This window comes from Cucumis sativus, chromosome 2 (genome assembly GCF_000004075.3).
Source record: "Cucumis sativus cultivar 9930 chromosome 2, Cucumber_9930_V3, whole genome shotgun sequence".
In the NCBI taxonomy this organism is placed as follows: Eukaryota; Viridiplantae; Streptophyta; class Magnoliopsida; order Cucurbitales; family Cucurbitaceae; genus Cucumis; species Cucumis sativus.
In genome coordinates this window covers 2,328,798-2,345,331 of record NC_026656.2, presented here as the reverse complement: position 1 = coordinate 2,345,331, position 16,534 = coordinate 2,328,798, and the positions used below count along the sequence as shown (strand labels likewise).

Genomic DNA, 16,534 nt, shown 5'->3' with positions numbered 1-16,534 from the left:
AAACATACTTAATTTTAGAATTCTCTTCATCGAGCCATCCTAAAAAAAGTATCAAATTCTTTTAAATATTTATTAACCATACTTTTCATATCTTATAATCTCTCATGTTCAAATGTAATATAGATTCATTCATATTTTTTTCATAAACAACACAATAAACAACACAATTTATTTTTTCTTTTACAAATTACACACGTTTTAAATGATATTCATAGCATTTAAAGATTGGTTGAAAACAATTGAATCTAAATTAGAAATATGATTCATATGGTTTATAAAATGTTGAGTTTAGTATTGTGTGATTTGAGAAATTATAATTGATACAATTACTCGAAAATAGTTATTCGTGTGGGTTAAGTAGTTGGTAATTTTTGTAATTAGGGTACAAAGTCAGTGTGATGTAAAATGGATTTAATCTTCTTAGCAATGAGTTTAGATTGTAATTGAATTGGGATCTAAGATTTGAATGCAAATCATTAGATGAAAGAACAATCCCCAAGACGCACTTGAATGGAAAGAAACAATTTGCACTTAAACGAGGTCTAAAACTCACTTGAATTGTTGTCTAAATAAATTGACTCAATACTCTCTCAATATATAGTTACGAAATCTCAATTGATTTTAGATAAAAATTAAGTTTTTTTTTTCTCACGAACACCTGATCCCCTACCCTAAAACGGGGGATGGGATAGGGACATGGATGAAATATGTTCAAGGATAAAATGGAAACCTACTCTATCTTATCGTCATTTCTACCCTTAATTTTATTTCATTAAGCCAAAATATTTATACTTTCTTAGAAGTTAAAAAAATCTCAATTCAACATTATTTCCACGCAATGTCATTATTGTCTAATGTTATGTAAAAAAAAAGACACATTAACATAGCCTTCATAATACCTCAGTTCATCGTCAATCAAAAAATGAATTATTCAAAAACTTTGTTCATTGTTTGTCACAAAAAGAATATCATTAATTTAAGAATTACGCAAGGTCTATGAAGCAAATAGATATATCATTTGATGAGACGTAAAATTTTAAATGAGAATAATAAGTAATTTATGTAATAATTTTTGCAATCTCTTCCAAAGACACAATGATGGTATAATTAGGAGTAGAAGAACAAAAAATTTGGAGAAATGTTTGATAAATACCACTTTCACCTCATGAATTAAAAAAAAAATCCAAACAATATATCATTATTATTCCTTCAACCAAAATGTCAAACACTGTGAATTCTCAAACTTCAACTATATGAAAGAAACCAAGAAAAAGCACTTTTAATAGCAGCTCAAATAACTATTAGCAAAGTGGGTGACAACTAAAAAAATAGCCCATTTAATTCAAATGGTAAGTCTAGAATTAAATATTTGATGAATTCTTCTTGCACACCATACCCATTTTAGTAAGTTTTGATTGAATTGATATGCATGAGAAAAAAAGAAATATAAGCAATATTCAATAGGGGAAAATTATAGATTTTAACAAAATGATTTGATTTCTTTTCTTCTTTTCCATCCGACTCTCAAATTTATTCCAACAAAAACCATTTAATACGTTGCTACACATTTTAGAAAAACACAACAAAAACACGCCTATTTTTTTCGCTAATCTTTGTAAATAAGTTGGTAGGTAAGTATTTAAAGTTACAAGTGGTACGTGAAGTGTCAAAAATGCATATCGTAATCATAAATTTTACTAACAACTAATACTCATATGGTATTCTAACATAATCTCAATAACTAACTAAGAGGTAATGAGTTCAATCTATGGTGACCACCTACTTTGTAATTACAATGACAAAAACACGATAACTTTCAGAAGGCAAGTCTAGATGTCCTCGTTTATAAACTTGTAATCACCTTTATGTTTATAATTTTATTTTTCTTATGCTCATTGATGCTTTGAAAACAAAAGATGGAATGAGAGTATAATATAGAGAAAGGATGTGTTGGTAATGGGATAGTATGCATTGGTGATGTGATATGTATGAATTTAGGGGTGTGGGCAATATATAATGTTACGAGGTACTTAAAGTAACCAAAAGGGACCACTTTGGAGGAATCAAAAGGGAAAAGAGAAACCACTTTGAGTTGGTGTTTTTGGGCATTGACATTATGAGATATTTGACCAATTGAGTTTTTATTATTCTTTTTCTTTTCTATCATTAATTACATATCTCCTAATTCTTTTATTGCCAAACATAAATGAGATTGGACTTGATTAATTAATTGATTGTTATTGAGATGACACAATAGAATATGAGATTTTGAAACTCTTTCCCCATACACACAAACATATGTACATGTATGAATAATGGATTAGTATGCATTGGTGATGGGTCTAAAAACGAAAAGACGAAATTACCCTCGTTTCAAATTTATTTATACGTTTGCAAAATTGTTATATGTACCGTAAATATTTTTTGAAAGTTTGTTTTATTCTTAAAACATTTTTATATACCTATAATTATTTTAATAAAACAAAACAAAATTACTTCTAGAACATTTTAAACCTATTTTAAAAACTCACGATTAAAAACTTATACTTTAAAAGCTCTGGAACCAAATGAGTCAATTCTTATAAATCTAAATACTAAAAGACACATTCTTAAAACTGAGGGACGAAAAAGTAATTTTTTCAAAAATAAATTAATAAAAGTATATACGCATACATGTAGTAAAAAAATTATTGAAAATGACAAAACTACTAGAAAGATTATCAAATATAACAAAATTTCATATTCTATTGACTATAGATACTAATATACTTCTATTAACGTTACAATATCAATGATAGGTTTGAAAGTTTATCACAGTCTATATGTGAATGTGATAGATTACATAATTTGAAGTAAAGGTATCCCTAAAGAAATATAGTCAGTCATTTATAAAGATGGAGAATAAAGAAAAATAATGAATTGAGTAATAATTTCATTTTTATTGTACTAACAAAAGACCAAATTTCATTTATTGTTAATTAAAATCAACATTTAGGTTCTGATGTGTGACCTCATATGTCCCTACAAACATACAAAGAAGTAATTAAGCTCCAAAGGTCAGAAATAATGGCTTTCTAGATAGCTTAGGACTACCCCTTAATAAAAGTTTGGTTTAATTATTATGGTGCATTTCATGTCCCAATATAAAAATAAGATATTAATTATATCAACATTATACTCCTTCACAATCTCGTTATTTTATTTTATTTTTAGTACATAATCTTGATATCAACACGTGTCTATGTGTATATAAAATCAAAAGTATGCTTTATTGCATCATTCAATATTTGTATTCAATCACAAATTTCTCAATTAATAAAATGAATGAGATCATCATAAAAGATTATAAGTGATAACTGAATTCTAATGGTTAGATCTGTTGACATATTAGAGGAGAAAAAGCCTAAATAGTGATTTTCTTTAGCTTGTTTAAATATATTTTCAAATATAATAAAATAAATAAAAATATTTACAAATTATAGTAAAAAAGTGTAATTTTATTAATGATAGAAACGGTGTTTATCAATGTCTATTAAAATAAGAGTTATAATATGTGCTTCTTAAAAATCTTAGTTAGATAATTCAAATATATATTAAAAAAATTATGTTTGAGCGTGATAACAACAAAGTTTGTGATTCAAATCAATATAGTTGTTTATTTACTCCATAAAATGTAACCATTTCTCCTTCCTCTAGGTTGGTATTATTCAAATTCCTTGATAAAGTACCTACAAAAATTCAATTTTGCAACTAGAAAATATGTGAAATGAAACATGAAGTTAAGAATCAAGTTTGAAAAGGCACTAAAATGAGAAGAAAAAGAAGAGACAAAAAGCTCAAACTCAGAGGACGAAAAGGAAAAACTCAAAAGAGTTGACAAAACTAAAAAAAAATTACCTTTCTTTGGTTATTATTTTTTGAGCTCGAACGAACTTCAAAATCCATTGCCAAAATGAATGTTATGTTGCAAAGATCACAATACAAAACCTTGCATTTTGATGAAACCCAAAATCCCATATGGTTCACAAAGCAGCTCTAACAAAAGTATTACAAGATGAGCTATACCATACTTTATCGACTTAAAACAATTGATTGCTCTTAAAGGAAAAGCTCGTGGATTTCAGTCAAGTACTATGATACATCAATTACCATTCTAAAGAGTGATGATACAATTCCCAACCACAGCAGCAGTTGAACTAAAAAAAACTTAGAAGTTTGATCTATAAGTTGCCTAGTTTGAGATTCTAATTCCAGATATTTCATACATATGTTCAGATTTTACTTGCTTGATAATTCTTCCCACTGAATTCTGAAGAAATTAGCCGCAGCTTTTGAGAGGCAAGGCAGCGTAAATAAAAATAAGAAAATGCACACATTTTTTGGATTTTCTTCAGCAATTTGCGCTTGAATGCTAAAAGAAGCATTCGACAAAAAAGGTCCTTTGTTGCAGCGATAGCACAAAGCCTTAAGCTTAGCTTTACAGAAGTCTCTTCCGTCCTCGAGTTGTTGAATGATTCTTATTTCTCTCCCACCATAACAATACTTTGAAGATGAACTCTTATAAATACATCGCCATGCTCCCATGATCCATAATATTTAATTGTACGCATACCTTAAAAAAGGTTCATAAGAAGCTGTCATCAATTTAGAAAATCCAAGTTGATTTCTTCCTTGTGTTCTTTTACCACATTGCCAAGCCGAGGTGCGACAAAATTCACCCATATTTTCATCTCGCTTTCACAAACTACTTCCTTCAAATTTTTTAGATTTCCTACTGATTTTGGAAGCTTGCGCATGTTCGGGCAACTCCACATATTAAGCTTTTCCAACTTCTGCAAGTTGCCAATCTTATCTGGAAGTTTGGTAAGGCCAACACAATGAGATATGTCAAGATAAACTAATTCCCGGAGCCTTGAGATTGATTCTGGCAACTTCTCCAAATGAATACAAGATCTAAGCCTTAGAATTTTTAGATTAATCAACTGCCCAATTTCCTCGGGTAACGAAGATAATATATGACAGTTTGTAATGCTCAGTTTCTCCAATGTGACAACTTCACATAGTCCGACAGGGAAAGCCACCAAATCGTTGCAAAAATCTATGGAGATCTCAAGTAAGTTAGGCAACATGTATGAGATCTGAGTTGAGCAGTCTGTGAAAGCTTTGTCAATTTTGCACATAAAGAACGATAGCTTCTTAAGATGCCACAGGGGCTTCAGGTTCTGGTCAATGAAAGAAGATATTGAAATCCGCTCAAGACTGATTCTTTCTAGCCTTGACAAACAATTGATTAATTGATAATCACTTGTCAATTCAGTTGGAAAGGACCTGTAATTCCTGACTATCAGCGCTTTCAATCTGTTCATTTTCTTTGCAAAATCAGGTAACTTGTAAGTTTCTGACCCAGGATTTAGAATTAACACCTCAACTTCAGGTGCTTCCATATCAGGCCAACATGATGAGAACTTCTCATCTGCACCATCGACATCTCATCCAGTGTTAGATTGTACAACGACAATATGAAAAATGACATATCGAAACATGAGAGAGAGACCACGGAGGGACCTGTTGTTATGGACAAAAGGCGGGCTTTCACAGGTTGCATCTGTCTTACAGACCACCATTTGGGAAATTCATTTTTGTTAATATCCACAAGCAATCTTGTTCTTTGGTCTACTGGCTGCTCATTAGTCAAAAGGACAGCCAATTCTCTAAGTACGTCATGCTGTGTAATATAGGACTCGCTGTAGTAATCATCTTCATGCGCTTTATTTCTGGAAAATTATCACAACAAGACTAGAACTTCAATTTCATAACCAAATGGATGTCAAGCACAGTCCACAGTCTTGCAGTTTATATTCAGATACTTATGCATTAAGGTTGAGTTAGTAATTATGATTACTCAAAATATCTTTGAGAGTCAAATTTGAAGTTGATTTAGAGACTGTTTCCCAGAACAAAAGGATAAATCAATAGTAGAATACGTTTCTACTAAGCAATCTTTATTTTCTGTTCATAAAGTAAGAGTTTACACAAGATAATTTGAAATACTTTTTTGAGTGTACATCAATGATCAATTTATGTTTATAGTTCTTCAAGTTAGTCTAAAACGATGGGAAGAAAATATATCGGCACATATCAATTCTAGACAAGATTCTTCTGGTAAATAATTGAAAGAAAACCATACCCAAAAGAATCCCTTTGTTTCTTGTACATATGTTTTACAACATAATCCACAAAATACTAACGAAACACCAATTTTTTGCCAGAATTGTCATATCAAACTATAATAAAACACAGTTTTTATTTAAGAAAAAACGTCAATTATGTAGCCAAGAAGCAAGATCAACATAAACCAACACAACTTGGAAGTAGAGATGTCATTTAACCTGCGGGGCAACGGACCCACCCTGAACGAGGACCGAATACACAGGAAATGGGGAAGGGAGTGGGGATTATTTTTTCACGTTGACATTTTGGGGCTAGGGACGGGAATACATTCTCCGGTCTATAATATATGTTTCTGTTTAAACATATATAGATGTGTTTCTGTTTAAGCATATATGTGTGTGTGTGTTTCTGTTTAAGCATATATATATATGTGTTTCTGTTTAAGCATATATATTATGTGTCTGTTTAAACATATATATATATATTTGTTTCTGTTTAAACATATATATATATATATGGGATAGGGGGCAGCGACGGGAGTGCATCACCGTCCCGGCCCCCGACCCGTGGACATCTCTACTTGAAAGACCCAGAATTTTACCTCAAAGAGACAGTGTTAACTAAAGTCCGGGTGAAGAGCTCATCAAGGTTTGACATTGTTTCACATTCATCTTGTTCATACAACACTGCACAAATGTCAATGAAGGTAGCCGCACGAATTCTTTGATCTTCAGGAAATGAACCTAAGTCCATGAAACACTCCTTGAGAACTATCTTGTCATCTGGGATTGCATCTAAGGTGTCTTTGAGGCACTTCTGAAGCTCTTTCTCAGAACCCAGAATAGAATCTCCTCTAGATAATTTCCTCCCCGTAACTTCCCAAACCGAAGTGGCTCTACCCGAAAGTGATCCTGCAATCACTTTCAGAGCAAGTGGGAATCTCTTACAACCCCTCACTATCTGCAATTCAGTCATTCAAAACTTCAGTTGCATTTGTATGGAAAAAGTTTTTACGACCTTACTTGAACTGGATCTTTTCTATAGGTTGTATAACTGTGTCCATGAGTTCTAAGGTGAGGAAAAAAAATTCTTTTAGGGGTCTTTTTAATCAAATTAGCAGATTATCTAATTACCTTTTCTACAATTCTTTCATCTGGGAACTGTAGCACTCTGTTACCCCTCGATGCCCAGCGACGAAACAACTCCATTGCATCCTTATGGTCCAGAGGTTCCAAATCATACGACTCACCAAATGCAGGAAACTTAAATCTAGAAGTGACCAAAACTTTGCAGTTGGGTAATCGGGAGAACTTTTCAAGAAGCTTGTTTGATTCAGAACCGTCCCAGACATCGTCCAACACAATCAATACAGGATTTGGACTCAATTCCCCCACCCGAACTTCTAACAACCGGAATGCCTCATCATCACTTACAGAACCAGATTCTATAGGCCCCCCGAGTCTTTGAATTATAGATATTAAGATGCGTTTCGTTTCTGGTTTGCTTGAGACAACGAGGAACAAGATGTTTCTCTGAAATTTATCTGTGAAAATGCAGAATCAGAAAGCATTTGTGAGAACTGCAAAGGACTTTTGTAATTGTACTACACATTTTTCAGAAGAATGGTTAAGTTATTTACTTTTAACTTGCTTGTCGTGACAAAAAATTTCGGCCAGAGTGCTTTTTCCACAACCTCCGGGAGCTGTCACTACCAACAATCGAACCCCATCTCTAAATAGTTTGGCCTTCAATTTCTCAACAGGCTTTTCCAACCCAACACTTTCTTCTGAAATCACAGGAACCGTCACAACTAAATCCACCGGATTGCTTAATCCAGATTTGCTATCAAGCCTGCGAACGACTTCCTTGATCTCAGTCACTAAACTCAATGTCTTCTTCCCGTCTCTAGACGTTTGGAACAACACAACGTCACTGAAACTTTTGATTCTGGCATTCAGTTCACGAAGCTTCTCTGTATGACTTGATTTCCTTATCAAATCAGCCTTCCCCACTCTTAAACACCGTCTAAGTAGCTTTCCAGCATATTCTAATAAGTTTTTCAACTTCTCCGTTTCTTCTCTTGGATAATCCAGGGATTCATTAAGACCATCTATTTCTTTAACCAGAGGAATTATATCATTTACCTTGGATTCGGTCTCGTTAAGAACAGAATTGAAACTCCACGCCCTCTCGCCAAAATTCTTCAAGAGGGTCGCTAGCTCGTTAAACGGAACACCCAATGCCGCGCCACCAATTAAAGCTCCCGCCATTTTCTTTCTCCTGCTATTTCCAAAAGAAAATTCAAACAAAACTCATATTCTGAAACCTTCTTAGACAACCATAATTAAAACCAGAAACATAACAATCCAACAAGGCATCTAAGAATCAGGTACCTCTATAGCTATCACTCGGAGCTCCACTTTCGAATGACGTGAAATCCTCAGCTCGATCGTCGAAGCTCCGCCGTGGACGATCTCACAAGTGGACCAATTGGTTAGCTCATAATTCGAACTCACAAGTGTCCAACTACATAATAAAACCCTTCTTGAAGCTTCTTGGAAATGACTTTGAACACCGAAGTCTACGTCTGTCCGTACGTGCGAAAAAGGTGGCCATATTTTCTTCGATATTCTATTTTTTCTTAAGGATATTCCTTTTTAAGAATAATTGTTTAGTTAAAAATATTTTCAAATAAATCAAAATATTACAATCTATCACTGATGTACTTGACGATGTGTGTATCAATATTTGTCATGATAGATAAGAGTGATCTATATATATATGTATTTATTAGTGTACGAGATAGACAATAAGACAGCGACATCTTGCTACATCAGCAACTATATTTAAAGCAACAATTTATTTTAATAATATAAGATGTTCAAATACAAAATTGACTGTTATGATTAGCATATGCAATAGTATGCATTTCAGATGAAAATTATTTTAGAAGATAATCAAAATTAAATCCAGATTAATCAACATAGGTTACAATAGCATGTGTTAGCAAATATGAAAAATAATCATTTTTAATATAATAGCAAGTAAAATTTAAGTTAATACACTGTTCCATCAAAACATTGTCTATCTGATACCAAGTTTGAATATTATAATTAACTTTTTAAGTCGGCAAAATATATTGATATTTAAAACTTAGACAGTTAAACTATTTAATATTTAAAAAGAAAACAACAAAAAAAGTGAGCTGTTTCTTATTCCTTGATTGGCAAGGAATTCAAAGTGAATCTTGAAATTTCTCAGAAATTCATGAAATGTGATATCACTTTATGATATCAACCCTTAGTGACAATTGATTTTCTTAGTAGTTTACATGATGTTGACACAAATACTAAACAATCATTTTTACCTTTTGCTCATCCTAATCATATTTCAAATACATTTTTACCTTTTGCTCATCCTAATCATATTTCAATATTTGACTCATAATAACATGCATGTTTATATTATATTAATCACACAATTTGGAATATTTCTGAATTCACTTAATTAATTATTTAATTCGACTTTGTAATACCATATAACTAATTAATTAGAAAACTTTAGTGTTGGTTTATAAACCATTATATATTTTGGGAGTGACTTATTTGAATAATAACATTACACGATTTTATGTAGATATATAAATAATTAGTTGTTGTTATATTGTATTAGTGAAAATGGTAGATTTACTATGAAGTAAAGTTTAGTACATGATTCGAGATGATTTTAAGCTTCGCGGGATGTTTTTTTAAATTAAGATAGTTTTTTATCTATGTTTTGGGTTGTTGTTAAAGTGCGTTGAGAATTTAATCAATTTATTTTAAAAACAAAAACACGTTTTTAAAAACTATTTTCTTAGTTTTTAAAATTTGGATTAGATATTTTGAAATACCGATGAAAAGTAGATAAGAAAAAATGAGAAATTTAGAGATGGAAGAGATGTTTGTAGGATTGATTTTAAAAAACAAAAACTAAAAAGCTATATGGTTACCAAATTAGGTTTAAAGAAATATTTGGTCATATTTAAAATTATACTTCAAAATATGTCATTAATGATGTAAACTCAATTTAATATTTTATTTTATACTCTTAAAATATAATTTTCGTATCGTTAAAATTAGTTTTGAACAAGTAAAAACATGTTTTACGGTTACCTTGAAAATAACAAATGTTACTTTAACTATTTTAAAATCACTTCCAAATACAACGCTAAATGATTAGTAACAGAAGTTCAAATTTTCATATCTAACTTTTTTAGTAAGATGTGTAAAAGAGAAGTTGAATTTCTTGTTAAAAAAATATATATCAAATTTAAGACGTGCGCACATGCACGTGAACGTTTTCCACTAAAGAGAATTTGAGTAGATATAAAATATTAAAATATAAAACAAAAAATAAGACCGTGACAAAAAAATAAAGATACCAAATATCGTTTTCATTGGTTGAAATACGGTAACTAAGTTTACATTTATTTATTATACACCTAAAGAAGAAAAGCTGAACCACAAATCTCGTAATTATTACCTACTAATACATATCAATTGGGATGTTTCATACTTGTTTTTATTGTTAAAGAAAAAGTGTATATCTATAATTTAATCATACATAGTCTTTTACTGTTTAACAGCTGAATTAATTGGTTCTTACAAATATTCAATACTATAAATTAATATTTAAAAAAGATAAAAACTATATATATATATACATATAAACAACTTTAATTTATTTGAATCACAATATATTTGTAAATTAAAATGAAATTTCTTAGTCCTTCAATATTTATGGAATGTACAGTCAGTTTAATGCATTTATTATTATTATTATTATTTTCGTTGTGCAATATGTTTATTTTAAAAAAAATCAATTATTTATTTCATATCATTTTAAGAAAAATACACCATGAATCTACAATATTACTTATACAATATCAAATTTTCGAATTATAACTTGTTTTACGTTTTCATTTTTTTTAATATCTTAAATTTTTATATACGAAGTGATTTATTTAAATAGCATTATCCTAAGTTTCTAACTTAATATATAAATAGTTATAAGTTATTATTCCATTGTATTCATGAAAAGGGTAGATTTACACTAAAGTTGATATTTGTGATATAGGTTTCTATTTATTAAATCTAGTAATTTGAAAGAGTCGGATGGGTGGGTAAAAAAAACCAACTTCTGTTTGGTTCACCAATAAATTAAAATTATTCTTATCATTTTCAAAATCACTCCGAAACATAATTTTAAGCATTCTCACCGATTTTATTGATATGAAAATTACATCTAAAAGTGTAAGAATTAAACATTAAATAGTTTGGAATGTTTTAAAAATGTATTGTAGAGTGAATTTGGATATGAGAAAAACAATCTTTAATAATTTCAAAATCAATTTCAAACATAGGCATTTATTAGTAATCATTCAACCCAATTCAGAAAAACATGCTTGGTTTTCATCTTCAAAACTATTTCACAAAGAAACTACTCGTTCAATACCTTATTCAAGTGAAAGGAACACATGAAAGACTATCCTTATTATCAGTTGCATTAGTGTTTATTCACTAAAACTAAGCAAACCATAAAGAAATTAGAAGCCATTCAGGGAACAAGTTATTCAAATCACTACAGGAATAAGCAAAAGAATAGAAAGCTAAAAAAAGAACCGCTTGAAGTTCACTTTCTTTCTTTGCTTTGACTCATGCGATATTTGGGAATGTTCAACTGCCTGGCTCCATTTGAAGCAAGAAAATATCACCTAAACTTCTCATGGCTCGAAAGTCATATTCTCGGTCTCTCGTTTCACAGACTCGAACAGCACGGTTGAGAGGTATCGTTCCCCAAAACTTGGGAACACGGCCTGTTTCAAATTTGCATGGTAAGTTTAGCCAGGTAAAGAGAAGTGGAGAAATCCATTCAATCTGGAAAATAGAGAACAATTATCCTAATCCTCTTAATGATTTTCCTTTCCATTCTAAACTAAGGGTGTTAGCCGCCTGAGCTCTGTCAGCTAGTGAAAATCTAACTATGATTCCAGTGCCCCTCCCAACCAACCACCATACGAGTATATAGCTAAACCATATCAGAAATGTATTAGGTTCGGCCAACAGTTCCCTAGATTCACTATTGTCGAGTTGAAAAAGAAACTGCTAAGGTGTTTCAATTTGTATAAGGTAAGATATTGTCGTGAAATTTGTTGAATAATGCAACTGAGTAAACTGTTCACTAAATGATCGGGAATTATTCCATTATAGAAAGTATTCCAAAGCAGAAGAATTAATGTATAGAAATAAGTTAAAGCCATGAAATGTCAAAAGAGGTATTACATGAGAAGGAAAAGAAGCACTTACAACAATAAGTTTTCCAGCATTTTCTGGTCTCTTTGCAAGCTTAATTGCAGCAGCTGCAGCAGCACCGGATGATATACCAACCTACATATAGACAATGTTATCATAACATATAGAAAGAACAAAAAGCTTTGACAATCAAACCTCGGATTCAATTGGCTAAAAAATTGTGATGAAAATAGAATCAAATAAAATTGGAAATTCCTTTTTGATGCCTATATGTCGCAACCTACCAGTAGACCTTCTTTCAATGCAAGCTGCTTTGCAGTTTCAATAGATTCTTCACTTGATACCTGCAAATGTTCAAGAAACTCAGTGATACATGAGAGGTGATTAAAGGTCTGAACAATGGACTCCAACGGACAGAAATTTGAGAATTTATTGTCCATTAGTCAAATGAGCGAATGATGGATGACGAGTCAATGATAGAGTAGAGACATTATGGTAATTGATTTTACAAAAATTGTGAATCATGTGTGAGTGAATAACTTAAGATTGTGTATTATGTGCAAAAAAATGTAGTGGGGGGTGGGGGGGCTATTAACATCCCAACCCTTAGTATTTGAGTCCATCGACACCTTCACCTAAAAGGATGCAACCTTTCTGCATTACCAGACATCTATTATACAAGTTCTTGAATCCGGAGATTAAACTCCTAGCAATAGGTACTAAGTCTCGAAGACGTGGGCCTATTTCAAAATGAATTATGATGCTCAAAGTTAATGTCCATGCATTATGTCTCCAAATGCTTTGTCATTAACTATTTGAGTTTATAATACACCACCATCGTCTATTGAAAGAAATCTAATAGAAGTTTGATGCTTACTCTATTTTCTTTTAAAGGAAAAGCAATTTTCGAGGGATAAAATAAAAATAGACCACCACTTGAAAATAAAACAAAACAAAATGTTTGATGCTTACTTGAACAACTTCATCTAGCAAATTGACGTCCAAAACTCCAGGGATGAAGCCTGCCCCAATTCCTTGGATTTTATGTGGGCCTGCAATGTTCACATACAGAATACATAGTCATTTAAGGTAGGCACTTGAAACATAAAGACCGATTATGAATTGGAAATTAATATTCATGACTAAGAAGAACAAACAAACTGGGAAAACACTTTTTTTTTTTTTTGTGGGGGGGGGGGGGGGGGGGGATGTAATGACTCACCAGGCTTTCCTCCAGATAGAATTGCACTTTCAACAGGTTCCACGCCATATAACTAAAGATGGGAGGGGAGAAAGCAAATCAGAAATTCAGTAAGCTCGTCTTAGCTAACAGCAATACAAGGGGGTTCAGAGATAAGAATAGCAAACCTTAATGCTAGGATTTTGTTCTTTGAGATACTTCCCTGCACCTGTCACCGTACCTCCAGTCCCTATACCAGAGACAAGTGCATCAACCTTTCCACCCGATCCCTTCCATATCTCTGGGCCAGTGGTCTCATAGTGGATCTGACAAAAAATGGAAATTATAACAGAAATTTATATAAAACAGAATATGTTCCACATCGAATTGACTCGAAGAATACCTTTGGGTTAGCAGGGTTTTCAAATTGCTGAAGAATGTAAGAATTAGGTGTTTTTGCTTTTATCTCTTCGGCCTTCTGAACTGCGCCTTTCATCCCCCTAGCTGGATCTGTGAGAACCAGTTCAGCTCCAAAAGCTCGAAGGATGGTTCTTCTTTCAAGACTCATCGATGCAGGCATGCAAATTATAAGCTTATAACCCTTGGCAGCAGCAATGAAGGCCAAGCCTATACCAGTATTACCACTGGTAGGTTCAATCAAGACACTCTATGAAAGGGAAAAAAGGTAAATCAAATCAACCTACCAAAAAAGGAAGAAAAGAAGAAATCCATGCAATGTAAAAGTGCCATTCAGATCTTAAAAAAAGACCAATTGCCATTGCTAACCTCCCCCGGAATGATCGAACCATTCTTTTCTGCATCTGAAATCATGCTATAGCCAATCCTGAAAGAACAGAAAGTTTTTCCTCATCACACTTGTTGCAGAAAAATTCAAATCCTAATAGAAGTGCAATGATGCAGACGATTTCAAATTCTAATAGAAGTGCAACAAGAAGGAAACTGGACAAGATAAAGGAATGGGATACAGCCTTCAGCATGAATATAAAAGCTCCATCTGTCTTTATTACTTAAAAACTCATACAATTTGTTCAAATTACAGCTAACAGTACTAAACCAATTACACAGAAACAGAAAGAAGTAAATAAGTAGACATGTCTTTCTTTTTTCTTAGTTAAATTTCATTTCTCGTTCACTGTAGCAAGAAAATGCAGGATCGGTATCCTTGCATAGATTTTAAGGCCATTTTTTGGATTACAATAATTATTTAGAAAAAAAAAAACTATAATTGAAAATAAAAAGTACCTATCTTTGACACTAGAGCAAGGCTCCATCATTTCCAACTTGGCAGCTACCCGAGCCACGCAGGTATCATCAACAACACGGTTGAGATATACAAGTGGTGTATTCCCAATTAGCTGAAAATTTTAATATATGAAAAATGGATGTAATGAAGTTCAAAAGTTCTTGATAATAAGCTAAATCAATCCTTGGAATTTAATTGAGAAAAAAGAGAGGGAGGAAGGTCAGTGGCTCACTTCAGTAACATCTTTAGCTATTGTAGACTTTGTATCAACCATTTTGAGCAACAACTATGCAGCTGGAAAAAAAATAACTAAAAGTCAGAAAATCAAAGAAAATACACTTCAAACATGCCTGATGTATAGTTATTGACACAAACTGCACAGAAATAAACTTTCCATTGTTCTAAATTGTTGAATAACTAAGATTCGGAAATGTAACATAAACACAATTAGAACCATTTCCTTTTCACGTTGGTCTCCCTACGGAGGATAACACATATCATATCTGATTCTAAGTTAAGACAGAGATTAAGAGCAGAAGAAAAGATCAGAAAGATATACAAACAGGAATCCAGAGGTCTCGTTTGTACTGCTAATTCGTTTCTCATAAAAAACAAAACATATAAATCAACCCAACAGGCCAGAGCACGTCTTCCAGTATATATATATACCAACCATCTGTATGATATATTCCAATCAGATCACTCAAAATTTACTCCAATCCGTTTAAAGGAACTTTTGTCTTAAAGCCACAAAATGAACAAAAAGATAAAACCAATTCCAAAACGAACATATATTCTTTCATCCAGCCATTCTATTCTCAATTTCATATGAAAAAACAGGTTTGAGGAAGAGATAAAGATGTAAAACGAGGCGATCCAATATATCCGACACTAAAACAGAAGAAATTCTACAAAAAAAAAAAAAAAAGAAAAAAGAACAAACGTATAGAATTAAATAAAAAAACAAATAAAGCCAAGAGAAATAAAACCAACCCAGAAAGCAATTTCACAAGAAACAGTCGAAATGTTGATGATTTTCACAGCAAACTGATACCCAAATCACAAAAACTTCCTATAAACAACAATAAACCTGAAAATGGAAAGAACCCAACAAAAAAGATGATGAAAACGACAAGCAAACAAGCTTGAAAGTCTCACCAGTGAAAGCTTATCTGAGAATCCGAGAGCGGGGCAGAAGAAATGGGCTTTAATTTCTCTACTTTTATACTCAAACAGGATGAAGAAGTGTACAACTGTACAAGGATGATAGAATGCTGGCTTTAAGAGGGGTGTACCTTTCAAGATTTCCGTCCTTGTGCGCATGGGTGCAAACGAGTCGGGTCAAACCCTACCCGAACCGATTCTCCAATGGCCAAAACCGACTATAATCAGGTTGGGTCGGACACGAATATATTAAGACAAAAAAAAAAAATTGAGACAAAATAATTATGGATATATCAACAGATTATTAGGGATAAATTCATAGAGTTAAAACAAAAAAATTGTTATACGTTAAATAATTTAGGTCTAGTTGTTATATTTACGACGTTTATAAAATAGATATATTTATCTTCTCATCTACTTTTAATTTAGGATTTTGTTTTATATGGTGTTAACGCGAAACGA

At 32.0% G+C, this 16,534-nt stretch overlaps 2 protein-coding genes across 4 annotated transcripts; both read right to left on the bottom strand.

Annotated features, from left to right (window-relative positions):
* Positions 1–3,944: 3,944 nt before the first annotated feature.
* Positions 3,945–8,717, bottom strand: LOC101217819 (probable disease resistance protein At5g66900). Of its 2 annotated transcripts, none has more exons than XM_004139327.3 (6): positions 8,565–8,717; positions 7,811–8,451; positions 7,305–7,714; positions 6,773–7,131; positions 5,566–5,774; positions 3,945–5,473 (listed from the first exon to the last, which is right to left on the bottom strand). In XM_004139327.3, exons 2-6 carry the CDS (start codon positions 8,439–8,441, stop codon positions 4,641–4,643), a joined length of 2,442 nt encoding a protein of 813 aa, XP_004139375.1. In that variant the 5' UTR covers positions 8,442–8,451; positions 8,565–8,717; the 3' UTR covers positions 3,945–4,640. The 2 variants fall into 2 exon arrangements, with proteins under 2 accessions (XP_004139375.1, XP_011648776.1); XM_011650474.2 differs by having other exon boundaries at positions 7,811–8,454; positions 8,565–8,709.
* A 2,885-nt stretch (positions 8,718–11,602) lies between these two features.
* On the bottom strand, positions 11,603–16,190 carry LOC101218606 (cysteine synthase). Of its 2 annotated transcripts, none has more exons than XM_004139168.3 (11): positions 16,067–16,190; positions 15,141–15,202; positions 14,908–15,020; positions 14,431–14,488; positions 14,048–14,311; positions 13,833–13,970; positions 13,687–13,738; positions 13,437–13,516; positions 12,749–12,808; positions 12,519–12,599; positions 11,603–12,028 (listed from the first exon to the last, which is right to left on the bottom strand). In XM_004139168.3, exons 2-11 carry the CDS (start codon positions 15,180–15,182, stop codon positions 11,936–11,938), a joined length of 981 nt encoding a protein of 326 aa, XP_004139216.1. In that variant the 5' UTR covers positions 15,183–15,202; positions 16,067–16,190; the 3' UTR covers positions 11,603–11,935. The 2 variants fall into 2 exon arrangements, with proteins under 2 accessions (XP_004139216.1, XP_011648774.1); XM_011650472.2 differs by lacking the exon at positions 16,067–16,190 and adding an exon at positions 15,902–15,961.
* Between the last annotated feature and the right edge of the window lie 344 nt (positions 16,191–16,534).